Source organism: Carassius carassius, chromosome 24 (assembly GCF_963082965.1).
Source record: "Carassius carassius chromosome 24, fCarCar2.1, whole genome shotgun sequence".
NCBI lineage: Eukaryota > Metazoa > Chordata > Actinopteri > Cypriniformes > Cyprinidae > Carassius > Carassius carassius.
This window is the reverse complement of record NC_081778.1, coordinates 17,660,554-17,675,941: the sequence shown is the minus strand read 5'-3', so window position 1 is coordinate 17,675,941 and position 15,388 is coordinate 17,660,554. Positions and strand designations below refer to the sequence as shown.

The window sequence follows — 15,388 nt, the reverse complement described above, 5'->3', positions numbered from 1 at the left end:
ATATTCAGTTTTCTTAAATCAAAAGAGTCCTTGGATTATCTATATTGTTGTTTAGAGCAATTTAAGGCGAGACACTGCAGGTGAATAGGGCAAAAAAAATAACTAATAGTTATCACCTTACTTACCCAGTTGATTGATTACATTGATTATTGCAAACATTTTTTGTATTACAAGTTTTCAAAAGTGTTATGTTTAAATATGCAAATGAGGCATTATTTAATGAAATATGTGCTAATTTGCATAAATGTCTAGTACAAAAATCTGAACACTAGATGAAATCAGTTTCAAATTTTTTGTTTAATTTTTTTGACATATTAGAGTCAAATGTTTTTACAGAGGGAATTCTGGTTATCTTTTTTTGTCACTCCATAATTCAGAAAATACTTTGAACAGCCAGAAAACAATATATTTTCACAATTTTGGGGGGAATAAAATGTTGTATAAAATCAAGGAAAATATATATGAACAAATCCCTCTGTAAAAACCTTCAGAATATAGACAGGAATAAAAATGTCAAGTTTGGTGTGTGTAAGTGCTACTGAAGTGGAGATTTATGGCTCAGTGTTGAAGAAAAAACTCATTTTGAGAAAACGGCCTTTAAAAATATGTATTGTAATTGAAATCTATTGACACAAACAGATAAAGTGCTATAAAAGAAACACTTAACAGTGTCTTTTGGATGTTTTCCTTCCACTAGTTTGAAAAAGCATTTTATGAAAAACCAAAAAGCCCAAAATCTCAAAATTGACAGGTGCTTGAAAAAACAATGTTTTTGCCTGCAGTGTCTCACCTTAATTTACCAAAAAACAAACAAAAATAAACAGAAAAGGCACCATTTATATAGGATAAATGGTTGAATATATAGAGTCAAACATGCAAATTTAACAAATTAATAAATATGTAAATAAATAAATAAAACTTAACAAGAGGAGAACAATAGAGAAACTTTGAGCCCTGTTTACCTAACTCCAGGGATTCAGACAAAAACAATGTATATTCTAATGTTATGTATATGTAGTACAGGCCTACATATATTTCATTAGGAAGATCAAGAGGAGCTTTCCTTTTCCCTTTTTTGCACCAAATATATATACAAAATATACAGGCGCTGGCTCTTTAAGGCATAACAATCCATTAAAATAAGGGTAGCAATTATTTTCTGATTTAATTTTCACCTTTAAACATAAAGGGCAAGTGCAAAAATGTGTCTGATCCGTTGAAACTTAACAAATAAAATTCGTAAAGACCTGAACTGATCACAGTCATTGATCATTGAGTAATTCTCTAAGTGTCCGATCCTTACCCAACGCTGACACCCAGTACCTCAGAATTTCAGAAAGAGGAGTTCTGAGTTTTGACGTCAAGTGTGTGAGTCATGGATGGAAGTCCTGTGAGTGGGGCGTCATCTGAGCTCAGGCACATTTGGAGCTCATTACACATCTACAGAAGGGATGTTCCCTGAGTCAGACTATGAGATTTTAGGAGCTGAATCCAGTTAGTTCAGGAGGAGAGCAGGTCAAAGAAGGAGTGAATGAACCTTCGTAAAGATTTGGCCGATTGAATAGGTATGTTAATATCATAAGATTCATTTAAATCTATTTATTTGTATATATTTATTTCAAATGTTTTGCTTGTATTTATGTATAATCAAATATATTACAAAATATGTACATTAATCTCATTTACAATATTGGTGAAATATTGGTTAATATTTGGACTAAAGCATAACATCACTGAGATTACAAGGTATATTGACCTTCCATCATTTTTGATGATGATTATTACAAATTAATTATTCTCTTTTTAAATACTCCCCCCCCCCCATTGCTTCTAGCATTTTCATTATAAAATGGATATCAAGCCAGTATTAAGGAGATTTGGCTCTCTGGTCCGGGCCATTCTCACATTTCTCTTTGCTCTGCTGGTACTTGGGGTGATGTTATGGGCATACATCGATGGTTTCCAGATCTCCACATCTCCATATAACATCATTTCATTAGGTTTCTATGGAGTGCTGCTCAGCCTCCATGTCCTAATTCAGAGCTTTTTTGCCTTTGTGGAGCAAAAACGCATGAATGCCAGACGCAAACCATGCTCTTACACAAAAACCATCGGCTTTACCATATCAGCCTATCAGGAGGACCCTGCTTATCTTCGTGAGTGCCTTCAGTCAGTACGGGCGCTGCAGTACCCATCTGAGCTGCTACGTATCATCATGGTGGTGGATGGGAACTCAGATGATGACGGCTACATGATGGAGATGTTCCGTGAGGTCTTTGCAGACCAGGATCCTGGCTGTTATATATGGCAAAACAACTATCACTCTTGTAACCCCTCTGGCCAAGAAAAGGATGCAGCTGAAGCTGATGGCCCAGAAGCAGAAACTGATGCTCCAGAAGCAGTCGACGGAGTTATGTTTGAAGACAATCAGCGCTTAGAGGTTGAAGAACTCATCAGGACCAAGAAGTGTGTGTGCATCATGCAGAAATGGGGAGGAAAGAGGGAAGTGATGTATACAGCATTCAAGGCACTAGGATCCTCTGTAGATTATATACAGGTAAGTAATACTGACAAGTACACAAGTTTAAATTAAGTACAAATTTGAGCATTGAATGTTAAGAGAAAAAAGCAAGGTGTGTATGTAAGAAAAACTTCATACAGGGAATAATCAATTTTCTTTTCATTCTGCTGTTTAATCAGGTATGTGACTCGGACACAAAATTAGATCCCCTGGCCACAGTTGAGCTCTGCAAGGTGCTGGAGAGCAACCAGAAATATGGTGCTGTGGGAGGCGATGTGATGATCCTTAACCTTAAAGACTCCTATATCAGCTTCATGAGCAGCCTGCGCTACTGGATGGCATTTAACATTGAGAGGTCCTGCCAGTCCTTCTTCGACTGTGTCTCCTGTATCAGCGGCCCCTTAGGTAATACAGAAATTAAACAACCTAAAGTTTGCATTAAATCAAATCTGAGTCTATGTACTAAATGCATATTTCTGGTCTTATGCTGATTGAGTCATCCGTGCAGCTTTTTTAATCAAAACACATTTAATCCAATAACTTGAACTACCTCTGAAACAAAATTACTTTACAAAGGATGTCACTACAGGCTATTGGATTATAGTATTAATCAACAGCCAAATTGTATTTAGGCATTGTTGAAGCAAACTAAAACATTTGGCTCAATTCTAATATGTAAAAAAAAAAAGTATTTTTATTCAAACCATGGTTCACTCAGAGCAGCGTTGTTGAGAAACACTGATAAAAATGTTGGAATTGCTCGGTTCTCATCTGATCTACCCTAGCAGGCTTATTTTAGTTGGTCTGATCTGATCCGGGTTTTAACATTTCGTCTGAAGGAATAACTGAGTCTGAGTATCATGATCTTTCCTTCAGGTCTTTATAGGAATGACCTGCTGCAGCAGTTTCTGGAATCCTGGTACAACCAGAAATTTCTTGGCACCCACTGTACTTTCGGGGATGATCGTCATCTCACCAATCGAATGCTAAGCATGGGCTATGCTACAAAGTAAGTAGTAACAGTATGATTCACAATTGGTTATTTACAAGCTAAATACACAATGAGTAGCTGTCCATCTTTTGGCAGAAATGTTCAACTTGAGCACTGTTTGGCACACTACCATTACAAACCATTCCCAGCTCAGTAAAACAGGACTGTCTGTAGTGATGTGAGGGTCAACATGATAATATCAACATATTATTATGGCAAACAGAACAGATAAGAAAGTTCAAACAAATTCACAATGATACTTTTTCAATAAACGTGCTTTGTAGATAGTCTGTGAAGTCTACCTTTCATGATGTGATTAAACCAATCTCTATGTCAGTATGAGAGAACATAACTATTTTATGAGGTGGCAATTTCACTGATTTGTATGATGTGATTTATATGGAAACATATGGTTTTAAGAGAGAAAAAATAAGCATGAAGGCACACCCCATACCTCTCCATCAGTAGGGCATAAGCAGATTGTACATAAATGTATGAATAAGATTGTACAAATTACCCCAAAACATACAATGATCAGCTCCATATTTAATTTTTGACAGGAATGAAAAAGAGGCCATGACTTACCAGTTGTTCAGCTAAAAAAACAAAAAACGTCTTTCTGAAAAATAAATCAATAATTATAATAGACAATAACTTTGTTGAACAGTTTTGAAAGTTGTAAAAATGATGTGATCTTTAATGGGAATGGCAGCAAGAACCAATTGGTCAAATGGTGGAAAATAGTCTGACACCATTAGATTGCATTGGTACCATATAAATCATGAGATCCTTTTTCTGTCAAATACTTATAAATTCTAATAAACAGGAATGTTTTGACAGAGTTTATGTTTCTTTAAGGTACACTGCCCGTTCAAAGTGCTACACGGAGACTCCTGCCCAGTTTCTGCGCTGGCTCAATCAGCAGACGCGTTGGACCAAATCCTACTTTCGTGAATGGCTCTATAATGCTATGTGGTGGCACAAGCATCACCTGTGGATGACCTATGAATCCATTGTGTCAGGCATCTTTCCTTTTTTTGTCACTGCCACCATTATCAAGCTCTTCTGGACAGGCACTCTGTGGGACATTTTGTGGGTCTTGTGCTGCATCCAGTTGATTGGACTGGTAAAGGCAACCTATGCCTGCATCCTACGACAGAAAGCAGTGATGCTCTTCATGTCCTTATACTCTGCCCTCTATATGACTAGCCTCCTGCCTGCCAAATACTTTGCCATTATCACCATGAACAAAAGCAGCTGGGGGACATCGGGCCGTCGTAAAATGGTGGGGAATTATATCCCCCTGGTACCTCTATCAGTGTGGGCTGCCATTTTGTTGGGAGGCCTGGTGTACACAATCTACAGGGAAAGCAAAACGGACTGGACAACAGATGGAAAGAAAGAGGAGATCAAGTTTTTGATATTTGGAGCTACAGCTTACGTGTGCTACTGGCTCGTAATGATCTGCCTCTATTGGATGTGGTTTCGGAGATTATTCCGAAAACGCTCACAGAGTTACACTGTGAATGTATAGGACAATTATTTGGGCACATTTTTTATTTATTAAAGAACACTTGTTTTTTTCTTTGCTAAATGGTTTACATGCAATTTTATTTATGGACTGTTTTTAAACTTGCAATTGTATTTATGATTTCTTTTAGTATTGCACACAATTTATGTAATTTATGATGTCCACTAAGTATTCAGAGATCAGGAATGACTTGAAACAACCAGTCTTTATGAAATATAATGACTACATGAAATGTTCAGAAAGCACGCATACAGAGTCAAAATTGATGCTGTAGGTTTTTTAATTTTAAAAAATAGAGCATTGAACCCAAATAATACAAATATGTTATTATTAGTGAGAGAATTTCCACTGGTTACAGTCCCTGGTACTTTTTTTAGTACCACCTCGGTTGGGGTTCCAAATGAACCGTTACCAAAACATGATGTGTAAACTGTACTGATCATGGATTGGCAAGAGAGAATCGTCACTACCTGCGTCACTGAACTTGCGACCTGTTTTTATAGAGCAGGGCTATTCAAATCTTGCCCCGGAGGGCCAATGCAGTGCAGAGTTTGGCACCAACCCTGATCAAAGTCACCTGCCTGTGATTTTCTAATGATCCCAAAAACAATGATTAGCATTCTCAGGTGTGTTTGACGCGTCCCCCCCCAGATTTCGTCATGAGTCATTTTGTACCCACCACTTTTTTTTTTTTTTTTTTTGAAAACCTCGAGTTCTGCTGCTGCGCTGGCTACACGCTTTTCTGTTCATTAAAACTGCAACAACTGTAACATTGGGATACGTTCTAGGTTGGGGGAGGGGGAGTCATCGTGTCACTGTTATTATTTTCTCTATATGACTATCGCGCTTCTTTTTTTTAAAGAATGTTTTTCAAATGAGTTGACAGTTTGGAATGGACAGTGAACGAGCGGGAACGAGGCTACCTAGTCTTTGCTGGGATTGGCCAGAATTTCTGGCGAATGTATCATAGACGAGCAAGTCATTTAGCCTTCATACAATATCACAAGGTTGCATCCTAGTGCCATGGACTATAACATATCAAAGTGATAACCTGTAGAACAAATAGATGTTGTTGTACACACAGCATGGGTCTGCAGACCATTGACACAAAGGTAAGACGCGATAACTTATGTTTATTAAGATTTGCCGGTATTATGGCTAGGTCTTGTGCATTTGCACACAAGGGATCGGCTGTTTTAATTCTTCTCTTGCAATTAATGTTACGTTAGACTTCCTTAGCCACCAACTTAATTAGCTAGTTACGGTTTGCGTTCATACAGCAAGTATTGGGGGAGATGATTGTTGAGTAGTCAGTATCTTGTTTAATTATTGCTTGAATCTATTGCTGAATTCTGAAATAGTTGTGATGATGATGAGGAATGGATCAAGTTTTAGTCAAAATGCCTGATGTAGATCGGATGAATGCATGTTGTTGTGAATTGAGAGCAGTCAGATCATGGTGTGATAGTCAATAGTGTTCATGTGCTACACATATTTTTGCTTTTTCAATCTTGATAAAATTTGTAGTGCTTAAGTTGTGTTGTGTGTAGATATGGTAAATTGTACTGGGAATTAAATCAAATTATTACATGGCTTGGTTGAATTCCACTGTAGAATTGAGTCTGTTATTTCTTGATAATAACACCGTTGCCATGAAAAACAGAGCGTTGCTATGGACGCGGCAGGATTCTAATCGTAGAGACGGAACTATTTTCTTTAGCAGAAGCAATACAATCGTGTTTAAATCAATAAACTCTTTTTTAAATCAATATTTTGTGTCAAATTGATTTATTTGGTGGGTAGCCATGTAATAAGCGGGATAATGTAGAGCGAGGCCCGATTTTGGGTTAGATTTTTTTTCCCGTTTTCAGTGGTTATAACAAAGCAACATGAAAGAGAAATTTGGTAATCATTGTTTAGGTACATTAAACCACGTCATGGCCATGTCATATTGTCAACATGGTACTTATATGATGATATGAAGCAGATTAGTGGGTCATATATCATATGTCTAATGCTTTGTACGGCCTTCTTCTTCATAAAACGAGTCGGACATCATCACATTTTTGTATACATTTTTATTTATTTACATTAATAAGATACAGGACGTCTTTCAAAACATGACCTGCGCGAAAGAGAAAAAAAAAATGCATCATTGTACCCAGCACTTCTGAAAATGCACTTCTGAATGCGTCTCTGTCCCCACCACATTTCAAACCAAACTGACGCCCATGCATATACACTGGTGTATGTGTCTATGATACAGTCTATACTTGCAATACAAAAGAAGTGCTAGATTGAAATCAGCACAGCCAGCGAAGGAGCTAAAGCAACTGTTTTAAACGAGCGCTCCTTTTTTAACAACCCAAAAATGGCTGTTTCGTTGTCTCTTGAGGAAGTACAGCCATTCCTCTCTCTGACAGCAGAGGAGTGGATCCAGAGAGAGCTTGATGGGGCGACGTGGAAATCACAAAGTTTTTCACGATTGGTGGCAGTAGTAGGCGGCGCAAGTATAACGACGTGAATAATCCCGCCCACTCTAAAGTGGTACTAAACTGCAGTGGAAACGCAAACCGAGCCCAGTCGAGCCATGCTGTGCCATACCGAGTCTTACCACACTGTGAAAAAGCGCCATAAGACATACTGTTACAACACATTATTTGTAGAACATAAATAGATACAGCACTGATCATGTGATGTTGATGATATTTTAGCATTTGTTATCATCAAAATGACTACTAACCAAATATGGCAAATATTTCATGAGAAACAACTGTGCAGGTATTTCTAAATGTGTTTTGTGATGTGTATTGATTTAAAATACATTTTAATGCTTTCTAATGTAACTTGACAGGGTATTTTATGTCATCTTTTCAAATATTGTGTAAATGTGAAGTTACAAATGTGTGTTATTTAAATAATACAAGGGATTAAATAAATTGTTTTTAAAGGAAAATGTGCTAAACTTTTTTCAAACAGGTATTTGACAAAACTATTTCACCATGAATTATTATCTGATTAAAATAATAAACAACATAGAAGTAAATATTTCTCGTTTTGCACTGCTGGAATGATCTCAGCATTAAAAAATCATGTTATACTTTAATTGGAATATATATATATATATATATATATATATATATTTTTTTTTTTTTTTTAATTGTTTAATTTACCTACATTTCTTAAACACAGCAATTTTCAGCAGAGTAGGATGTTGACTAGGTTGCAACTCTAAAAACAATTTTGCAATCTTTGAACAAAATACAGTATATGGGAGGATTCCCTGACATTTGTACATCCAGACCAGTAGTGACATAAATCAGTTTAGGTGTCATTTACAGCAAAATCAATAACACTGTAGGATAACAGCCCACAAATAAGTTATGGTTGGCCATAAAAAACCTGTGGGATAATGTATGCATGTTCAATCCAAAGTAAATGATTTAAAATGATTTAACACAGGCTTAATCAGAGCAGGGTGGGTGTCGTTTGGGGGGAATTGCTTCATGCAAAACATTTCATGAGAAAAGTTGAAGTGTTGTAACATGTTTAGACTGTTACCAATGGCAATCAATGTGGACCCCAATTATAGGAGTGTAAAAATTAAAATTTGTTTCAATAAAACCAACAAAACACGAACAGCCAGAAACAAGACAAAAGCTGTATAAACTATATGAGCAAAAAAACTATATGAGCAAATTTACAACTGCTTAAACTACCTACTGTAGAACCAAATGTGAAGAGTATTACCTCAAAATGTTAAAAAAAAATAAGTTTATGCTCACTTGTATTGTTTTTTAACATGCAGAGCTTCTTTCAGGATGCTTTTGAAACTAATATTCTTATTTATGAAAATAAGAATAAGAACAGCAAGGTGGTACTAAGGCTTGTATCATAAGGAATGAAAAAAGTGCTTGAGAAAATGTTGATTGCCAGTCTCAGCAGGTCAAACTATACTAGATTACAAACCTGATTCCAAAAAAGTTGGGACACTGTACAAATTGTGAGTAAAAAAAAAAGGAATGGAATAATTTACAAATCTCATAAACTTGTATTTTATTCACAATAGAATATAGATAACATATCAAATGTTGAAAGTGAGACATTTTGAAATGTCATGCCAAATATTGGCTCATTTTGGATTTCATGAGAGCTACACATTCCAAAAAAGTTGGGACAGGTAGCAAAAAGAGGCCGGAAAAATTAAATATACATACAAGGAACCGCTGGAGGACCAATTTGCAACTTATTAGGTCAATTGGCAACATGATTGGGTATAAAAAGAGCCTCTCAGAGTGGCAGCGTCTCTCAGAAGTCAAGATGGGCAGAGGATCACCAATTCCCCCAATGCTGCGGTGAAAAATAGTGGAGCAATATCAGAAAGGAGTTTGAAGTTATCATCATCTACAGTGCATAATATCATCATACTCATAAGATTCTGAGTACATCCAAAGATTCTGAGAATCTGGAACAATCTCTGTGCTTCTGTGGATCTTCATGCCCTTAGACAGCACTGCATCACATACAGGAACACTAATGTAATGGAAATCACAACATAGGCTCAGGAATACTTCCAGAAAACATTGTCGTGAACACAATCCACCGTGCCATTCGCCGTTGCCAGCTAAAACATATCTAAACATGATCCAGAAGGGCAGGCGTTTTCTCTGGGCCAAGGCTAATTTAATATAGATAATGGCAAAGTGGAAAACTGTTCTGTGGTCAGACGAATCAAAATTTGAAGTTCTTTTTGGAAAACTGGGATGCCATGTCATCTGTACTAAAGAGGACAAGGACAACCCAAGATGTTACCAGCGCTCAGTTCAGAAGCCTGCATCTCTGATGGTATGGGGTTGCACGAGTGCGTGTGGCATGGGCAGCTTACACATCTGGAAAGGCACCATCAATGCTGAAAGGTATATCCAAGTTCTAGAACAACATTTTAAAATTTAAAATCAACTTACCTTTCCCTTAAAATGATACATTTTCTCAGTTTAAACATTTGATATGTCATCTATGTTGTATTCTGAATAAAATATTGAAATTTGAAACTTCCACATCATTGCATTCTGTTATTATTCAGAATTTGTACAGTGTCCCAACTTTTTTGGAATCAGGTTTATAGATTAGATTCAACTTTATTGTCATTGCACATGTAAGGCAACGAAATGCAGTTAGCATCTAACCAAAAGTGCAAAAGTGGGTTGGGGGGTGGTCAGAGGGGAGAATTAAGTAAGGAGACACCTGTAGGGGCTGGTCCTCGTCCGGAGGCTCCTGAAGTGAATCCTGGAGGGCAGGAGGTTAAACAATCTTTGGTCAGGGTGAAAGGAGTCCTTAAGAATGCTGCAAGCTCAGCGTTTTCTCTTGAAGTCCTAAATAGCAGGAGGGTTGTCCCTGTGATGCATTGGGCAGGTTTCACCACCCTCTGCAGTGCCTTGCAGTCATCAACTGAGCAGTTCCCATACCAGACATTGATACAACTTATCAGGATGTTCTCGATCGGTAGAAGTTCACCAGAATGGCTGAAGACAACTGGGTCTTCTTCAGTGTCCTAAGGAAAAAGAAGAACTGGTGAGCCTTCTTGACCAAGCTGGAAGTGTTTGTAGTCCAGGACAGGTCCGCCGAGATGTGGGTTCCCAGGAACTTGACGTTGGAGATGTTTTCAACAACCATCCCGTTAATGTGGATGGGTCAAGCATGCTTCCTTTTCTCTTCCTTAAGTCCACAAAATGCTCCTTTGTCTTACTGGTGTTGAGGAGCAGGCTTTTGTCAGTGCACCATGCGGCCAGGTGCAGTACCTCCTCCCTGTAGGCAGTCTCATCATTGTCTCTGATGAGGCCAATCAAGTGGTGTCATTTGAAACTTAATGATGGAGTTGGATCCATGCACAGATTTGCAGTCGTGGGTGCAGAGGGGGTAGAGGAAGGGGCTCAGCACACAGCCCTGTGGTACGCCGGTGTTGAATGTGATGGTGGTGGAGCAGGTGTGGCAAAAACTTAAACTTATTTGTTTAATCAACACTATCACTAATTTACATGTGTATTTGTCCATTTTGTTTTCAATTTGCATGTCTTTACTACATAATCTATGTTATATGCCACTACATTATTTGCAACTGAATTGGCCAAATGTCCAATGAAATTGTTCCTTGTTATCAATATTTGTTGCTTTGGTGTATCATGTTCAGCGTCCTTGAGCTCAGGAAAGGCACTATATATATTAAACATATTATTATTATTATTATTAATAATGTCCGTTTGAGAGCCACAGGCAGCCTAAAAAGCAAACATACTCCTGTCCGTGTATTGAAACCTGTCCTGAAGTGAAGAGTCTGCTCCAACTGGCCACACTTTGATGGTCCTCACTGATGCCTTCACACGGAGAGCACTGTAAGTTGGAGTGATTAAAATCACCCGCTACAAAAGCAGCCTCCAGATGAGCAGTCTGGCCGCATGCAATTTGTTCATGGCAAGCTTGCTGTTAGCATCCGGTGAAATATAGGCTGCAGTTATAACGGTGGAAGTGGACTCCCATGGCAGATAAAAAAGTCTACACTTAACCATGAGAAACTCTAGGTTAGCTGAGCAGATTAACATGTGCTTAGATCGTTAAAAAAGGGCCCTGTAGGTTTTAAAGGTGTGGTCACATTTGTGAGATTTTGCTGACAAAAATATTAATAAGTGTAGTGATACATAAAGCACTGCTCACAGAAGTTACTTTCAAACCAAGTAGCAATTCGGTCAACATGACAAATTCTTTGTGAAAAACATTTTTGGTGAAATATTTTGTCCTTAAGCAAAAAAGGTCCATTGTCAATAGTGTAAAGATGTATGAAGCCCAGCTCACATAAGTCACTTTCAAACCAAGAAGCTTTCTGTTGATGAATACAGAAAATTCAAGTGTCCAGCTTGAATTCAAATGGAATCTGCAGGAAGTTATCGCCCTTACTGGAAACTCCTGGATGCATGGATTCTAATTGAAATGACTGGATTTTCGAAGATTTTCCAAGCAACAGACCGCACCTTTAAGCACTTAAAACACATATTCTGTGGGAAATGACTCAGACAACCAACTTGAGCTCTTTAGTAATGCAATGCAGTTCTTCTATTTGCCAAAACATATTTTTTTTGATAGTGAAATTCCAGTAATGGACCTGCCCTGTATCATTCCTACTCTTTCAACTCTGAGAGGTTGATAAAACGGTCACTACTGCGGTCAACCAGCGATTTTCCAACCAATGGTTTCTTTATTTAGTCATGTTTTATTTGGTCAGATACTGATTGGCACTGATATATGTTTCACAATGACTCAAACACGCAATTGTGATTATGCTTGAGAAAATCTCTTTCTGTTACTGGTAGTCAGCCCATGGCAAATGTTATGCTTCAACCTCGACAAATGTTTGTAATTATTCAGATCATGCTCTTTTTTTTCCCTTTCTTGCGTCAGAGGGTCTACAGACCCAGACAGCACATCTGGGAATGATTAAAAGAGGAAACAGATGTGAGTAAGAGGTGCTGTGTAGACCTCATACAGTGCATTCATCCTACTGTTATTTGTGTTTCACTTCTCACACGCTGAAGCTAGACCACAACAGCAACCACAGATGATTCAGATTCATTGATAAACTTAAATGTCAAAACTGTAACCGCTACCATTATATATGATGATATTTGTACACTTGACAACTACAACAAATAACATTTTAATCTGGTCCTCTACTTAGGTTTTACGGTTGGTTGTTTGTGTTGTTTCTGCTTAATTCAGAACACAAAGTTGTAATACAGACAAAAGTCTCATCGTTTTTTGTCTGTATGTGGAGTTCAGTATTTCGAAGCTGATTTCACTTTCACTGAATGGGCAAAAACAGCTGAAACATTGTTCAAAATAGTAGGTTTGGAACAACATGATAGTGAGTAAATGAGAGAGTTTTCTTTTTTTACTTAAAATATATAAAACATTTAAAATAAATATTTTTTAAAATCTGTTTAATATTACAATGAAAATATGGGTAACACTGTAGTTTAGGGGCCAATTCTGACTATTAACTATTGCATATTAGCACGCATATTACTAGCATACTGGCTGTTTTTAGTACTTATAAAGAACATATTAATGCCTTAATCTGAATGACTATATTTTACATCCCTAATATTTTATATCCTATTTTAAGCCTACCTAAACATAACAACTACTTTACTAACTATTATTAAGCAGCAAGCCATAGTTAATAGATAGTTAATACTCCAAACTAAAATGTGACCAAAATATGTTTTTAAGTTCTATGGTAAAACGTTATGAATCCATCCTGTTTTCCAGTTTATTATAGATAACTATAAATACAACCCCCTAAAACAAACGTACCTAGTCTATTAATATAGTCTCATGTGTTATAATCAATACAATGTAAATTAAACAAAGGGGGCAAATATTACAGTAGCCTATATATAATATAATGTATATGCTTATAGCAAAACAAGATCTTGACTTCTAAGGTGGAATGTGACTTCTATCTTGTTACTGCCAAATAATATTGTTTAAGTTATATTTGTGTATATTTTGAACAGTATGCTCTTAATATTTTTTTCCTGCAATATGGGAGATGGTTTGATTTCACAGAATTGGCAGTTCCTATAAATAATTTTTCCCCCTCTGTTGAAATCTAATTTCAGACACATTCTGCTGGATTCCAGCAGTGCTTTAAAAACACTTTTGTCTCCACAGTCATTACATGTTGATTGTCATCAAACATTTTGACAGTCTTTTTTATAACTTTGGAAAGAACAGTCCTCATAAACATCTTTTAAGACATGAGTCATGAGTTTCCATGTCACATCTGACACTTAGGATAGTTAGTTCTTTTTAATGGAAACTCTTGAGAGAGAATAATCCCAAACCTTTTTTCACATTCAAAACTTTGTAATGATTCCATCAAAAGCAAGAATAAAAGAATTCTGTCGAAATCTATTTGTTGCATCATACCAATTATTTAACAGTTTGCATTTGAGAATTTTGCAATTGTCGGTTTTGTAGTTTCATGCTCATCTTAACTTAAGTGTTGACTGGCACTTTTTTAAAACTGTAAATAAAATCAAAACAGAGGTTGCTTCTTCGAATTCAAATTTCCTATTTTCACTTTACTTTGGCACCATATTGCAGTCATGACCTCAACACTGAGTTGGCTGACATTATCTTATCTCAGGGCAGATAAGTAGAGGTAAGGAGGTGCCAAAAATGATGGGAAGCAGAAACATGACTAGTGGTGATGAAAGTGATCACCAAAGTTCATCCCTAAAAACCTGCTTACTTAAATGTATTTGGAATTAATGAAACAAAGAAACAAAAAAACATTAGGTCTTTAAATCTTAAGCCCTGCGATAAAATTCAGACATTGTAAAAGAAATTGCAGCTCTAAAAACACATTGTCTTAAACGAAATTGCAATACTGTACAATTAAGTATTTCCCTTGCCCAGTTTGGATGTAATGTGTTGTTGGGACAACCGCTGCAAAACACTGAGTAAAGACTGAAAACAGAGCAACGCCTTAAGTCACGTCTGGCTATATTTAGTTATATAAAAGGAGGTATATAACTTGATGTAGCCTAGTGGTACAGCCTCATTCATAAACTCAGATTTACTGCCTCTCGCATATTCTCCTGCTCATTTTCAAAAGCTGACTTCTTTATAATAATATTTAAATTATTCTTTAATAGACTGGTCCTAAATCAAATGGAAATGCCTTTACCGGTGTATGATAATAGTAATATCTTCTACGGATAATCCACGGATCGGATAGTTTTAAATGCATTTTATCATCACACATTTAATTTTTGTGTGTTCGCCTGGATGGGATGTTGAAGTGACAGAAACAGTGACAATCCAGTTAAGGTTTGAAGGGAGTAAAGCCTGTGTTTATGTTATTAAGTAAGTGAAGGTTAATTTGGCCAAATAACTTTTGTTTTATAAATTTATCATTTAAAAGCAACCGACAATCAGCATATTATGTTATCGGTACCACTTTCAGCTGGATTTGTGAGACCACGAGATTTGCCTGTCCAATATTTTTCTTGATTTTCCCTGTTTTGACTTGATTTTTGGGATTCTACCATAGTTGGCTACATGTACATTTAGTCATTTTGCAGATGCTTTTATCCAAAGAGGCAAACAGACACAGGAAGTGCTTGTAATACCAAGTTTTAGACAATGTTCAAATAAAAACAAGCTAGAAAAAGAAGGAATAAAGAGAAAGTGTTTTTTTTTTTTAAACTATGAAGCCAAGTAGTTTCAAAAGAGATGAGTTTTTAGCTGTCGCTTGAAAATTGTCAGGGATTCAGCATTTCGGATA

The 15,388-nt window shown here is 36.7% G+C and overlaps 2 protein-coding genes across 2 annotated transcripts in view; both read left to right on the top strand.

Moving 5' to 3' along the window:
- The window catches only part of LOC132103640 (protein BTG3-like), a 232,998-nt gene that overhangs the window by 140,533 nt on the left and 77,077 nt on the right, over positions 1–15,388 (top strand). The gene's annotated exons all lie outside the window — the stretch shown is intronic.
- LOC132103637 (hyaluronan synthase 1-like) lies at positions 1,318–5,646 on the top strand. Its single transcript, XM_059508727.1, has 5 exons — positions 1,318–1,565; positions 1,835–2,557; positions 2,701–2,926; positions 3,398–3,530; positions 4,371–5,646. The coding sequence occupies exons 2-5, from the start codon at positions 1,850–1,852 to the stop codon at positions 5,044–5,046; spliced, it is 1,743 nt and encodes a 580-aa protein (XP_059364710.1). The 5' UTR covers positions 1,318–1,565; positions 1,835–1,849; the 3' UTR covers positions 5,047–5,646.

Bases quoted from the DNA above. Each gene is read 5' to 3' on its own strand.
- LOC132103637 (XM_059508727.1), top strand. From the start codon at position 1,850: ATGGATATCAAGCCAGTATTAAGGAGATTTGGCTCTCTGGTCCGGGCC. The intron at 2,927-3,397 runs GTAATACAGAAA...TCTTTCCTTCAG, and splicing joins CTGTATCAGCGGCCCCTTAG to GTCTTTATAGGAATGACCTG. The intron at 3,531-4,370 runs GTAAGTAGTAAC...TGTTTCTTTAAG, and splicing joins AGCATGGGCTATGCTACAAA to GTACACTGCCCGTTCAAAGT.